The sequence below is a fragment of the Narcine bancroftii genome, chromosome 6 (genome assembly GCF_036971445.1).
Source record: "Narcine bancroftii isolate sNarBan1 chromosome 6, sNarBan1.hap1, whole genome shotgun sequence".
Lineage (NCBI taxonomy): Eukaryota > Metazoa > Chordata > Chondrichthyes > Torpediniformes > Narcinidae > Narcine > Narcine bancroftii.
In genome coordinates this window covers 239975517-239990037 of record NC_091474.1, presented here as the reverse complement: position 1 = coordinate 239990037, position 14521 = coordinate 239975517, and the positions used below count along the sequence as shown (strand labels likewise).

Genomic DNA, 14521 nt, shown 5'->3' with positions numbered 1-14521 from the left:
TCTGCCACATCTCATTTGGCTCCACACACAGTTTTCCGCTTTGATTCTCTAATGGACCAATTTTATCCCTCACTCACCTTTTGCTATTGCTACAAGCCCAGAGGACCCCAAAACCCAACAGCAACAGAAATTCACCAAGACAAATGGTTACTTAATCAAAAGTTGCTTTTAATTATCTTTAAACATGAAAACAGAATCAAACTATAACTTAACTCTATTTTTAACTTACTTAATCTAACCTAACCCTTTTTAATTCTAAGCGTATGTGTGTGTAATGTATGGAAAGTTTAGAAAAGTTCTTTGGTTCATAGTCCAATCTCACTTCTCATTCCTCCAAGTTCACTGGTTGCAGGCAATTCTTAGACTGTGCACAGAATGTAACATCTATTTATTTATTTAAAACTTTATTTAGTATTTTTCAATAAGAATAAACAGACTTTTACAAAATAAGTAATCTAATAATGATAAAACAATAAAACAAATGCATCCCCTCCCACCTCCCACAACAGACCCCTCAATAGAAGCATTAAAAATAAACAAAAACATTCAGTAATTTACCACATTACTAAATTCATATTCTTCATATAAGGTGTCATAATGATTATGTAAATTATGTCTGATTATCTCCATATAAATACATGACTTCAACTCATGATGCCATCGAATTAGGTTTAACTCCACTTCATCTTTCCAAGACATGGCAATACATTTACGACCAATTGTCAAAGTTTCAAACGCTGTCTGAAACCTATCCAACCCCAAGTCCACTAATGAAATAAAATAGCCTCACAAATATATATTTGGATCTAAGGAAATTGAATTTGAAACAAATTTTGAAGAAATATCCTAATTTTAAACCCGTAAGTTTGAACTTTATCACCAAATGAAATAGAAGGTAGTAATGTTCCAACACATCATCCACACATCAAACACAGATCTGAATAACGAGATCCAGATTTTTTCAATTTTTCAGGGGTTAAATATAATTGATGCAAAAAGTTATAATGAACCAAACTATATCTTACATTAATTAATTTAGTCAACACATCATCACACATATTTTCCCAATCCACCCGACTCATCTCACAACTTAAATCCTGCTCCCATTTAATCCTAGATGTATCTAAAAAAATTTAACCACAGTATCTTGTAATAATGCATACATCTCTGATATAAAACCCTTATCTGAAAAATATGAAACCATAAATTCAAATTTAGTTAACTTAGAAATTTTAATTTCTCTTCCAAAATTATCTTTCACTAATGCCCTAATTTGATAAGAAACAAACAGAGAATTCTCTCAAATCCTAAATTTCTCTTTAAGCTGATTAAAAGATAAAAAATTGCCTCCTTCAAAACAATCCAGCAATCTTTTTATTCCTTTATTCCACCAATCTTCTAAAACTCTATTATTCAATGAAAAAGGAATACATTTCTGTTAATATATTGGGGTTTGAATTGATAAACTACCTTTTGATCCTATTAATACATTCATTTGAGTCCAAATTTCTAATAAATGTTTCAAAATTGATACATTATATTTCTGTAATAAAACAGTATTCCATTTAAATACAAACTGATGAGGACAAAATTCCAATATCACAGCCAATTCCACCCTAGCCCAACTAGGAGGATTAGAAACATCTAACATACGATTAATAAATCTTCATTGAGCTGTTTCCTAATAATTGTTAAAATTAGATAATTGCAAATCTAATGGCATCGCTACTCTTGCCAATTTTCCTTTCAATACAAAATTCTCAAACTACTTTATTTAAATCTTTAAAAAAAAGATTTTGGAAGAGAACAAGGAATCGATTGAAACAAATATTGAAATTCAGAAAAAATATTCACCTTTATACAATTTACTCAACCTATTAAAGTTAAAGGTAAATCTTTCCATTTAGTTAAATCTGCTCTAAACTTTCTCATTAATGCTCCATATTTTAAATTACACAATGATTGTAAATTTACATCAATCATTATCCCTAAATACTTAATTTTATCAGTCCATCGAAATTTACTAATTTGTCTACATTGATCATAATTTCCTTCAGAAATTGGCAGTATTTCACTTTTATCCCAATTCACTTTATATCCAGATAATTTGCCAAATAATTCTAAACAATTTTGCAAATAAATTAAAGATTGATCTGGATTAGTTGAATCTATTAAAACATCATCAGTAAATAAATTAATCTTATTCATCCTGTCTGATCCTTATACCTGTAATATTCTCATTCTGTCTCTATGCCTGAGCTAATGGTTCAATGACCAACACAAATAAGCTGGTGACAAAGTGCAACATTGTCAAGTTTAACATGTTAATTAAAAAAATAAGTTTGACCATTTGTCACCTCCCTTGCTACAGGATTATTATATAGTGCCTTCACCCAACCAATAAATAAGGGTCCAAATTTATATTTCTCCAAAATTTTAAATAAAAAATTCCATTAGACCCTATCAAAAGCTTTTTCAGCATCTAATGATACTACCATTGGTAGGTTGGGTTGCTGACATGAAGCGTTGTTCAATGAAACCACTCTAAGAATATTATCCAAAGCATATCTATGTTTAATAAAACCAGCCTGGTCAGAATGTCCTAATTGTCGTAAATACTTTGCTAGTCTATTTGCTAATAATTTTGCTACTGTTTTATAATCCACATTTAATAAGGAAATTGGTCAATAAGAAGAAACTTTCAAAGGTTCTCTGTCCTTTTTTGGTAAAACTGTTATTATTGCACTCCAACATGAGTCTGGCAAAGCTGGCTCCTGAGTTACCTGATTAAGAACACCCATAAATACAGAGGACAGATCATCATAAAAATCTTTATAAAATTCACCAGTGAACCCATCATCTCCTGGTGATTTCCCATTAGGCATTTGTTGAATAACATCCTTAATTTCTAAATCCATAAGAGGAGAATCCCACTTTCTTACATGCTCCTCCTTCAATATTGGTAAATTTAACCCTGACAAAAATGTTTCAATGGAACCATCGCTCGCACACCCTCAGAAGCATATCATTTCTGTTAAAATGACAATTAAAATGTCATTAATTTCCTGAGGATTAAAAGTAATTGAATTGTCCTTCCTCACAGTATTAATAATCCTTGAAGCTTGTTCAGTTTTCAATTGCCATGCCGAAACTCTATGTGCTCTGTCCCCTAACTCGTAATAACATTGTTTAGATCTTTGAATCAAATGTTCAAATTGGACAGCTTGCAATATATTATATTTTAGCCTCAATTTTGTCAAAAAAACATCTTATTATCTTCTGTAGAATTCCTCTGGAATTCCTTTTCCAACTCTGCTATTTGTTTTTCCAACAACTGAGACTCTACCAGAAATTTCTTTTCCCTTGATGCATAACTAATTATTTGAGCACATAGAGATGCCTTTAAAGGATCCCATACAATAAATTTACTCCTGACTGTATTTTTATTCAAATCTAAATAGATTACAATTTGATCTAAAATATATTTTTACAAATTTTGGTTTTTTCAGTAACATAGCATTGAACCTCCAGTGAAAAATTGATTGAAATACTTCCAGCACCACACCGGAGATAAGCAGTAAAGAATGATCAGAAATGATCCTACTCTTATATTTAGCTTCAATAAAACGTACTTGCAAATATACTGATGCTAAAGAAAATCAACCCTAGAAAATGAATCCTGATGTGAAGAATAAAGTGAATAATTTTTCTCAGTGGGATTTAATCTTCTCAAGGCCTCAATCAAATTCAGATCGTTCATCAAGGAAACCAATTGAACTGCTTCTTTTGATTTTTTTCATCAACTTTCAGAAATTTATCCAATAATGTGTCTAACACACAATTGAAATCTCCCCGAATCAAAATATTCTCCTTAGCTTGACTTAAAATTAAAGAAGCTTCAGACACAAACTGTTCATCATCAACATTAGGTGCATACACATTCAATAAAGACCACGGCTCAGCAAACAATTTACAATTAATCATTAAAATACAACCAACAGATTCCGAGAAAAAAACAAGTTCAAATGGTATTTTCTTAGGAATCGAAATTGCCTCTCCTCTTGCTTTTGAATTAAAGGAATATGAAAATACATAACCGACCCAATCCCTCTTCAATTTCAAATGTTCTTTGTCGGTTGAATGAGCCTCCTGCAAAAAAGCAATGTCAACTTTCATCTTTTTTATATAAGCTAAAACATGTTTTCTCTTAATCGGATTATTTAAACCCTGAACATTAAACCTTGCAAAGTTCATATTAGACATTATTATCAAAGTAAAACTTGAATAACAAATTATCCCCCCTTAACTTTCTATCCCTTTCACTAACTCAAAAAAGCCTTAAAACTCCCTTAAAAGCCCCCCTTTCTTTCTATCCCTTCTAATAATTCAAAAAAAGATTAATCTTAAAGCTTCCCTTGATAAATAATCACCAAACAAAACAGTTCCCAAACCCCCCCCCCCCCCCCAACAAAATTAAATGTGTTCAAATAAAAAAAATATTTTTGTAGAAAGCACTACAAAGTAGTAACTCCCCACATAACTGGGTATGGACAGAAATAAACCCCACCCCCCCAAATTACTTCAGAAAGCTTCAGTGACCTCCCTTCCCCCAATCAGACTTGTAAAATGATAAGTCTAAATCAGGTCACAGCACCATTGATTTTAATCCCAAAACTTGCTCCGGATCATCAATATCAATCAAACTCTTTGAGAGATTCCCATTCCTGTTTCCATTCTTCTTCACAGATATCTTCCTCTTAGGTGATGAATGCCTTTCAACAGCCCTATCAGGCAGAGAATTAGCAAAGACGAAAGCAAAGTGTGATTGAAAATTACCATAAAATGATTTCAATACAGCAGGACATCTAAAAGAAAACTTATAACCCTTTCTCCAAAGCAGTTCTTGAGCAGAATTAAACTCTTTACGACTTCTTATAATTTCTTGAATCAGATCTGGATAGAAAAAAAACCTTCATTCCCTGTACCATCAACAGGGATTTATATCTACGTGCATTCTGGACTGCTACTCTCAAAATAGTTTATCTATCCTGATATTTAAGACAGTGAATCAAAACAGCTCATGGTGGTTGACCTGGATATGGTTTACTCTTAAAGCCCTATGAGCCCTATCCAACTCCAAACCTTCTTTGATATTTCAAGAGAGTCTCTCTTCTTCAATAAGTCATTCTTCTGAATCTCCCATCCAACGAAAGAATCTTCCACTTTCTCTATTTTCTGTTTATTACTTTCCACTTGATCCTTGCAAACTTGAAAGGCACCTTCCATTTTGTTAAAATTATCTTGAACTGTGTCCACCAAATTCAAACATTTATTGACATCACCTTTAACAGCAAAAATGTCCTTTTTAAGAGAAGAAACTTCTTCAGAAATATTATTCATTTTTTCAGTTATATATATAAATCCATGTTCCATTTGAGTAGATATTTGCGTTGACATATTACCCATTTGATGTGCCATTGATTCCAAAATGGTAAAAACAGTTTCAAATTTAGTGTCCTCTCCTTGAGGCCTTCCTTGTTTCTCTTCAACAACAATCTATGATTCTTCTTCCAATTCTTTTAATTCAGCCTTCGATTTCATCTTGCTTCTGGTCTGGACCCCTGGAGGTCCAGACCCAGCCTGTTCAGAGTGCTGTTGACCCTCACCAACAGCCCAGACCAATGACGTACCGCGCATGCCCGACAACACAGAGGTCCGTGCATACATGTCTTCTGACATGCTGCCCTGAATGTCCATGCCACTGGGACTCGCAGCAGCGCCACGCATCGGTTCCGTCGTGGGCTCCAGCAACTCTACAGTGCACCCGACATTGAGCCCGCGCTGATCAAGATATAAGTAAAAATTTGGTAGCCGGGCTGGAGTCCTTTGTTGCTTGGGTGGCTGTCCCGTCGACTCTGAGGATTCCATTTGGTAGTTAGGCCTCACTTCTTCTGAACTTTTAATTCTGAATCTGTGTCTTGGATTTCTTTGTATTCGCTGCCATTACAGTCTTCAAACATTCAAACTTCAAAGAAAACTTTTAAAATGTTTCTAAGTATTTCAAATCAGGTATTTAAAAGTCCAACTGGGGGAATATGGAATTACAGTTCTTCCTCCTTCCCCATCAGGCCACACCCCAGAATTTACCATTCATAATGTTCACAAGGCTTTGGTGCTCAAAAGATAAATGGTTACCACTCACGAATGTTCTTGTTGGTTTTCAGAGAGAGAATTGTTGTTCTAGGACATCCACAAATGAAGTACTTCTATCAGCCACCTCATTGTCTTGCTGACGAAACTTGCTCTGTCAGGATACTCCAGATGATAATCTCTTTCGGTCAGGTAACCTTTCTGTTTCACTTATACCAAGTGAAACATTTTCATCTTTGGAGCTTCTATTTCAGTTCCAGCAAGCTTCTTCTGCCTGTCTCAGCTCTCTATCACACACTCTGACCCTCTGCTTTCACCCTCTGCTTGCAGAAACCACCTAACCATCTCCATCAAAATATAGGAGTCAGTCTTCTGGTTCATCTGTAGTTTTTAGGGAAACAAGAACCCATCAGTGACCTCTCTAAGCACTCTTCAAAACTCTGCCAAAAGGTATGAGAAGACACGTTGTCTCTGGTGTTGCTTTAAAGACAAGAGTTCATTCATTTCACAATGTCAGTTCAATTAACACCGACTTGTGAAGTCTCCACAGGCACTCGTCAGAGTTTCTGCAAAGTCACTGACTGTGGACATGAAGTCTCCAGTATTTTCAAATAAGATCTGTTTTAATGTGTTTGTACGTAACCTACTCTAAATTTTCCAAATTTATCTCCCGAAAATATTTCTATACATTCTGTCACATAATTAATATATTTATAGAAGCCTTTTGGATCCAGTTTCACCCTGTTTGCTCGAACCACCTCGTACCGCCTTTTAGCTTTTCTGATCTCTTTCTTCAGATTCTAATTATATTCAATGTATTCTCCAAACTTCTCCTTTATTCCTTGTTTCTTATGTTTATTGATGGTCTCCCTTTTTTTTGAACCAAGTTTCCAATATCCCTTAAAAATCACGGATCTCTCAAAATTTGACCCTGTCTTTTATCCTAACAAGAACATAAAGATGTTGTACCTTCAAAATCTCACCTTTAAAAGACCTCCCATAAAACAAATCGTCCCCATCTACCCCTCATAAATCCTTTCTCATCTCCTCAAATCTAGTTTCCCCACTCGAAAACCTCAACCCCAGACCCTGACCTATCCCTTTCCATAATTGCATTGAAGCTAATGGTACCATGATCGCTGGCCACAAAGTGCTCCCCAACACATATCTCCATCACCTGACCTATCTCATTCCCCTTCAGTAGATCCAACTGCCTCTTCTCTATCGGTACCTCTATGTATTTCTCTAAAAAACTACCCTGTAAACATTTTACAAACTCCAATCCATCCAGCCCTATCACAGAATGGGTTTCCCAATCTATATTTGGAAAATTAAAATCTCCCACAATCTCAACTCTGTGTTTATTACAAATATCTGCAATTTCCCTACAAATTAGTTCCTCTGGTACTCGCTCCCCATTATGTTATCTTTAATACGTACCTATAAGTGTGACTACCCCTTTCCCATTCCTCATTTCCAGACATGCAGCTTCCATGGACCAGCCCCCTAATCCATCCTGCCTAAATACTGCTGCAATATTTTCCCTGACCAGCGAAGCTACACTTTAGTAGTAAATGTACAGTAGATTATTATTTAAATGGTGAAAGAGCAGAAGGACTTGGGAGGACTTCTGCATGAATCACAAAATGTTGGGTAGCAGGTTCAACAGGTTATTAAGAAGGCAAATAGAATGTTGGCCTTCATCACTAGATGAATTGAATTCAAGAGCAGGGAAGTGATGCCGCAAGTGTACAACGACCTGGTGAGGCCGCACCTGGAGTATGTGTGCAGTTCTGGTCTCCATACTTGAGGAAGGATACAAAATCATTATAAACTTGTCATACTTTTAGGGAAAATTCACTGATAAAGAAAGAAATTTTAATATAATTATAATTTCATTATTTTAGCATACGGACAAGAAATTTGCAAAAATAAAGAATATTTATCGCTTAAACGACATGTCATATCTTTGAATTGAAAAGAGCTTTGAATCTCACAGGCCATATATCCAATGTTAATGAAACATCAGATTTCCATGTTACAGGGACACATTTCCTTGCTACTATTAAACCCAACTTAACAAACTTTACTTGGGAATCTGACAACAATAACTTATGAGCAATTGTTACGATCAGAATGGACCCAAAACCCAGCAGCAAAAGATATTCACCACAACAAATGGTTACTTAAACAAAAGTTGCTTTTAATTGACTTTCAGCATGAAAACAGGATCAACCTTCAGCTTATCACAATTAACTAACCCAACTTAACCCCCTTCTAATTCTAAGCACACTTGAATGTAATGTGCATTTAAATTGAAGAAAAGATCTTTGGTTCACAGTTTAATCTCACTTCTCATTCTCCAAGTTCTCTGGTTGCAGGCAATTCTTATACTGTGCACAGAATTTAACATGTATAAAGTTCACCAGGCTTAGGTCCTCGAAAGGTAAATGGTTACTGCTCAGGAAGGCTCTTGTAGGTTTGCAGAAAGAGATGTGTTTTCCCAGGATTTCCACCACTGAGGTACCACCCTTAATCACCTCAATATCTTGGTGATGAAACTTGCCCCATCACGGTTCTCCAGATGATAACCTCTTTCTTTCAGGCTACTACTGAGTTCCTTTCTATTCCACTTATTCCAAGAGAAACATCAGACAGATAGCACTTCCAGCCATCCGCCACTCTGGAACTTCTGTTTCAGTTCCAACAAGCTTCTCCTGGCTGATACTGCTTCAGCTGTATCTCTCTCCATCTGAGATACCAACTGCCAGCCACATGTCCTTCTCTCTCTCACTTGTAAAATCCCCTCTTTCTCCAGCAAACAATCGGAGCCAGCCTTCTGCTCCAATCTGTTGTTTTAGGTAAACAAACATCTCAAAGACCTCTGAGTGAGCACTTTGGAGAGAGGTCAGAAGCCTTGCAAAAATGTACAACACAGATGACCTGACTCCAGTCCATTCATTTCATGATATCATTTAAATTAGCACCTACTTGTGACTGTGCATAGCATTCTCCATAGTTTTTGTAAAGTCACTGAATATGAATTCTTCAGCATTTCAAAAAAGATCTGTTTTAAATTGTGTTTATGTATGTAACTTACTGCGGCGGTGCACATCCTCATGGCAAACCGGCCCCTCTTGTATGGCCACGTGGCAGGGCAGCCATGGGGAAATGGCGTCGTCAGTGGTTTCTCTCTGAGTCCAACAGCCCTTCCAGTGCCCACCCTGGGCAGAGATTATGATGTCACAATGCACCAGGTGACTGAGCTCAGGCTGCCCTTAAAGGGGCGTGCGGAATTTGAAACAGTTGTTAATTACCCTCAACATGGTGGCTGTGTTTCTTCCACGGCTAACACTACCACGATGGTGACCAACGAGCCCAGACTTTTTTCTGGACTCAAAACACCATGGATTCAGCAGAGGTTAATGCTGTCTCCGTAAAACTCCCTCAATTTGGACCCACCAACTGAGTACGTGGTTTGTGCAGGTGAAAGCACAATATCAACTTCGCAACATCTCCTCAGTTGCCATGATGTTCTATCATTTCGTGAGTGCTCTGGACCAAGATACGGCAGCGAGGATAAATGAACATCCACAGCACGCTCCCCCCCCCACCCCCCAGGCTACGGGCAAGTACACCATCCTCAAACATGCTGCTTGGAACTTTCAGGCTAACTCCCCAGCAATGGGCTTCCAGTCTCCTTCACCTAGATGGGCTTGGGACCATAGTCCGTCGGTGCTGATAGACGAGATGCTCGCCCTGGTGGAAGAACACAAGCCATGTTTTCTCTTCCGACAGATAATCCTGGATCAAATGTCAGAGGACATCCAGCTGCTTCACACAGATGAAGACTTCTCGAACCCGAGGAGAACAGCAGCCTGTGCAGATGCCCTCTGGCGCACAAAGAGGGAGAAAAAGGCAGCCCTCAACCAGTTGGCACGACCAGGAGACAGCTGACCACAAGCGCTCCCAAGGCCAAGCTAGAGGAGGGCCTGTCGACCTTGTATTTCAACCACCAGCGCAGGGGAGTGCAAGCCCACAAGTGCCACCAGCCCTGCAGGTTTCAAGGAAATGACCAGGCCAGCCATCATTGATGGCTGTGATGGCTGGCCACACAAACAGTCTCCTTCATGTGACAGACAGATCCACTGGCTGCCGATTCCTGGTGGACACAGGGGCTGAGCTCAGCATCCTTCCCCCCATAGCATTAGAGACTCACACCTGATCTCGAAGTCCAAACCTGTGGGCGGCCAATGGCTCCACCATCAGGACCTATGGAACCCACGTGACACATATCCAGATCAGGAAGGCGAAGTTCCATGGGAGGTTCGTCCTAGCCTCCGTCGGCACCGTTAGGGGTTGACTTCCTCAGAGCTCATGGCCTACTAGTTGACATGAAGGGCAAAAGGCTAGTCAATGCTCGAACATTTCACTCCACCCGACTGAACACAGCAGAAGCCCACTGGCCCAAAATCGTCACCATATCTGCCACAAGGGACGAGTTCGATGCGATCCTCCACAAATTTCCTGCCATCTTAGAGCCACGGTTCAACACCGCCCTGCCCCAGCATGGGGTCTTCCACCAAATCACCACACAGGGCCCCCTGTTACATGCTAGACCCAGATAGCTGCTGTCTGAGAAGCTCCAGCTGGCAAATTGTGAGTTCTCCAGTCTCCAGGAACTGGGAATCAGGCACTCGGACAGCACCTGGGTATCTCCGCTCCATATGGTCTCGAAATCGTCCGGTGGCTGGAGACTGACTACTGTCGGTTGAATGACACACCACCCCCGACAGGTACACAGTGCCCTTCATACAGGACTTCTCCGCCAACCTCCATGGCATATGGGTCTTCTCCAAAGTGGACCTCGTGCGGGGATACCATCAGATCCCGGTGCCTCAAGATGACATGGATAAGACAGCTATTCTCACCCCTTTCAGCCTGTTCGAGTTCCTGCGATTCCCTTTCGGTCTAAAGAATACGGCCCAAATGTTCCAGCGCCTCATGGACGCGGTTGGAAAAGACTTTGTGTTCATTTATCTGGGTGATATTCTCATTGCCAGTTGCAACCGCGATGAACACAAAGCCCACCTCTGCACACTCTTTGCCCAGGTGGCGGTCTTCAGGCTCACAGTCAACACCTGGGACACACCATTTCGGCCTGTGCGGCAATGCCGATGCCAGAGAAGGCAGCGGATGTTCAAAGATTCCCCAAGCCCTCCACCCTGAAAGGTCTCCAAGAGTTCGTGGGATGGTGAACTTATAGCTTATTTTCATCCCCTCAGCTGCACGCGCCATGCGCCCATTGTTCGCGCTCATGGCCACCAACGGAAAGACTTTATCATGGTCAGAGGGTGTGGACAGGTCTTTTTCGCGACAAAGGAGGCTCTAGCAAGTGACCTGCTGCTGGTGTACCTGTGGCCGGAGGCGCACACAGCACTCTCCGTGGATGCCACAGCTACAGCAGTAATTGGGGAGGGTTTCTGGAACAGCGGCTCGATGGACAATGGTGCCCACTCGCCTTTTTCAGCAAGCAGCTGCGCCCGCCGGAGCTCAAATACAACGCCTTCAACCGAGAGTTCCTGGCGCTATATTTGGCAACCCACCATTTCCACTACTTCCTCAAGGGCAGGCCATTTACAGCCTTCACGGATCACAAGCCCCTCACTCAAGCATTGGTGATGACCAAGGAAACATGGTCTGCCAGACAGCAGCGCCACCTCTCGTATGAGTCTGAGTTCATGACTGACATCCAACAGAGGGCTGGTAAGGTCAATGTAGTGGTGAATGTGCCCTCCCGTCCAGCCATCAACACTCTCACGCATGGTCTGGATTATGAGTAAGTGGATCAGCTCAGAGAAACGATGAGGAGACACACGCCTTGCGGACCGCCATTTTGGGCCTCAAACTCAAGGATGTCCGGATGCCCAGAATCCGGACACATTGCTCTGCGATGTCTCAATAGGCATTCCACACCCGATCATCAAGCCACACTGGAGGATGAAGGTCTTCAGTCTGATCCACGACCTTGCTCACCCAGTGGTAAAGACAACCGTGCAGATGGTTGGGGATCAGTTTGTGTGGCACGGGCTAAAGAAAGGAGTGGTGCAACTGGCCAGGAACTGTACCAGATGCCAGACCTCCAAGTTCCAGCGACACATGCGAGCCCCCATCCAGAACTTCAACCCAGCGGTTCGCAGATTCCAACACATCCAAGTTGATGACTTCGAGCCTCTGCCAGTGTCCAAGAAAGCTCGTTACCTCCTCATGGTGATGAACTGGGCTACAATGTGGCCAGAGGCTCTCCCCATTAAGGAGGCCTCCTCGTCAACGTGGGCCAGGACTCTGGTCAGCCAATGGATCGGCCGTTTCCGAGTCCTGGCGCACATCACTAGCAACAGGGGGCGCAGTTCACGTCTGCCCTGTGGACCCAGATGGCGAAACACCTGGGGGTCAAGCTCCACCACACCACAGCATACCACCCGTAGTCCAACGGGTTGGTGGAGAGGTTCCACGGGCATCTGAATGCATCGCTTATGGTGAGGCTCTCTGGATCAAATTGGGCAGATGAACCACCCTGGGTCCTCCTCGAGATTAATACGGTACCCAAGGAGTACCTGCAGGCTTCAGCAGCGAAGATGGTCTATGATGCACTGCTTTCCCTGCCAGGTTAGTTTTTCGGCCCAGACCCTGACACCACGGCCACCAACAAAATCCTGCTGGTGGATCTATGGAGGCAACTGGCCTCCTTAGCTCACCCACCCCAGGCATGCCATGGCACCCAGCCATTTCATCTCCCAAAAGAGCTCGACGCGGTCTAGTTCATTTTTGTGTGGAGGGGACTCCTACACCGACCGTATAAGGGGCCATACGAAGTCTTGCATCAGTCTCGTGGAACCTTCACCCTGGACATTGGAGGGAGAGAGAATCTTTCTTACAGTGGACCGCATTGAAGCCGACCAATTTGGACTTACCACAGCTGGAGCAGGTTGCCACGCCCAAGCGCCGGGGCTACCAGCCAAAGTGACAGGCCATGTAGCCACTTCTGGGTGGAATGTGTGGCAGCGCACATCCTCATGGTGAACCAGCCCCACTTGTATTGCCATGTGGTGGTGCAGCCCTGGGGAAATGGCATCGTCAGAGGTTTCTCTTTGACTCCAGCATCCCTTCCAGTGCGCACCCTGGGCAGAGATTATAATGTCACAATGCACCAGGTGACAGAGCTCATGCTGGCCTTAAGGGGGCGCACTGAATTTGAATAAAAACAGTCATTAACGACCCTCAACGTGGTGGCCATGTTTCTTCCACTGGAAATTTTACCAATTTTTCACCCAAAAGCTTTTCCAAATATTCCATCACACAACTCATTCAAAATTTACTAAAAATAGTAATTCAGGATCTAAGGGAAAATTCACTCTCGTTTTCCATAGTAGGAATTTACTAATAGAAACCCAAAAAGGATGAACCTTTGAGCAAATCCACATAGAGTGAAGAAAAATTCCAATTTCTGTTCAATATCTAAAACACTGATCCAATAAATCTGATTTCCATCTACTCAATTTCTGAGGATTAATATCTAATTGATGTAAAAGTTATAATGAAGTAATCTATATTGTACATTAATTGTGTTTGTCATAACTTCTTTACACAAATTTTGCCAGACTTGTTGATCTATTATCGTGTTCAAATCCCATTCCCATCTTTCTTTTGAATGAAACAAGCCTACTTTAGGGGTCTCTTCTTGCAATTGAAATAATTTTTTAATCATTCCATCATCCATAATTTGTTCCAAATCTGAAAAATCTTTTAAAATTATTTCTGGACCCAATTTTTCTCTCATCTAAGCCCTCAAATGAAAATAATAAAATAATGTATATCATATTTAATCATTAATTGATCAAAAGATATCAATCTATTATTATCCTAACAAAAAACCCAAATTAGAGACTCCCTTATGATACCATCTGTCCTAAAAAGGATTATCTTTGGAAAAGATTATTAAAAGATTAATTAGTTGTGTTTTTAATGAGAGAATAAATTCATCAGTTTCCAATTTAACTTTACTCCAAATATTCAACAAAAGTTTTAATATCGGAGCTTCCTTGTCAATAACATTAGATTTAGAATCCCATTTATAAATAAATTCATCTGGTTTAACTTCTCCAATCTCATTTTATTCAATATCCATCCATGATGGTCTAATTTTAACAAACATAAAAACTAAAAACCTTAATAATGCTGCTCTGTAATAATTCTTAAAATGGGGAAGTTGTAATCCTCCTTGTTTATATTTCCATGTTAATTTAACTAATGGCTTTCTTTCCATTTTCCCTTTCCAAAGAAAACTCCTAACCTGCTTATTTAAATCTTG

General features: G+C 40.3%; 1 protein-coding gene across 7 annotated transcripts in view; it reads right to left on the bottom strand.

Moving 5' to 3' along the window:
* Positions 1-387: 387 nt before the first annotated feature.
* LOC138737169 (uncharacterized) overlaps positions 388-14521 on the bottom strand; it is a 65137-nt gene continuing 51003 nt past the window's right edge. For 4 of the 7 annotated variants that reach the window (XM_069887764.1, XM_069887763.1, XM_069887766.1 and 1 more), the window contains 3 exons: positions 13125-13270; positions 4655-4784; positions 388-4149 (listed from right to left, as the gene is read on the bottom strand). In XM_069887764.1, the coding sequence (XP_069743865.1) occupies positions 3760-4149; positions 4655-4784; positions 13125-13228 (624 nt within the window). In that variant the 5' untranslated portion in view covers positions 13229-13270 and the 3' untranslated portion in view covers positions 388-3759. Of the gene's footprint in view, positions 4150-4654; positions 4785-9250; positions 9372-13124; positions 13271-14521 lie in introns of those variants that run through there. The other 3 variants (XR_011340804.1, XR_011340805.1, XR_011340806.1) reach the window with 3 other exon arrangements.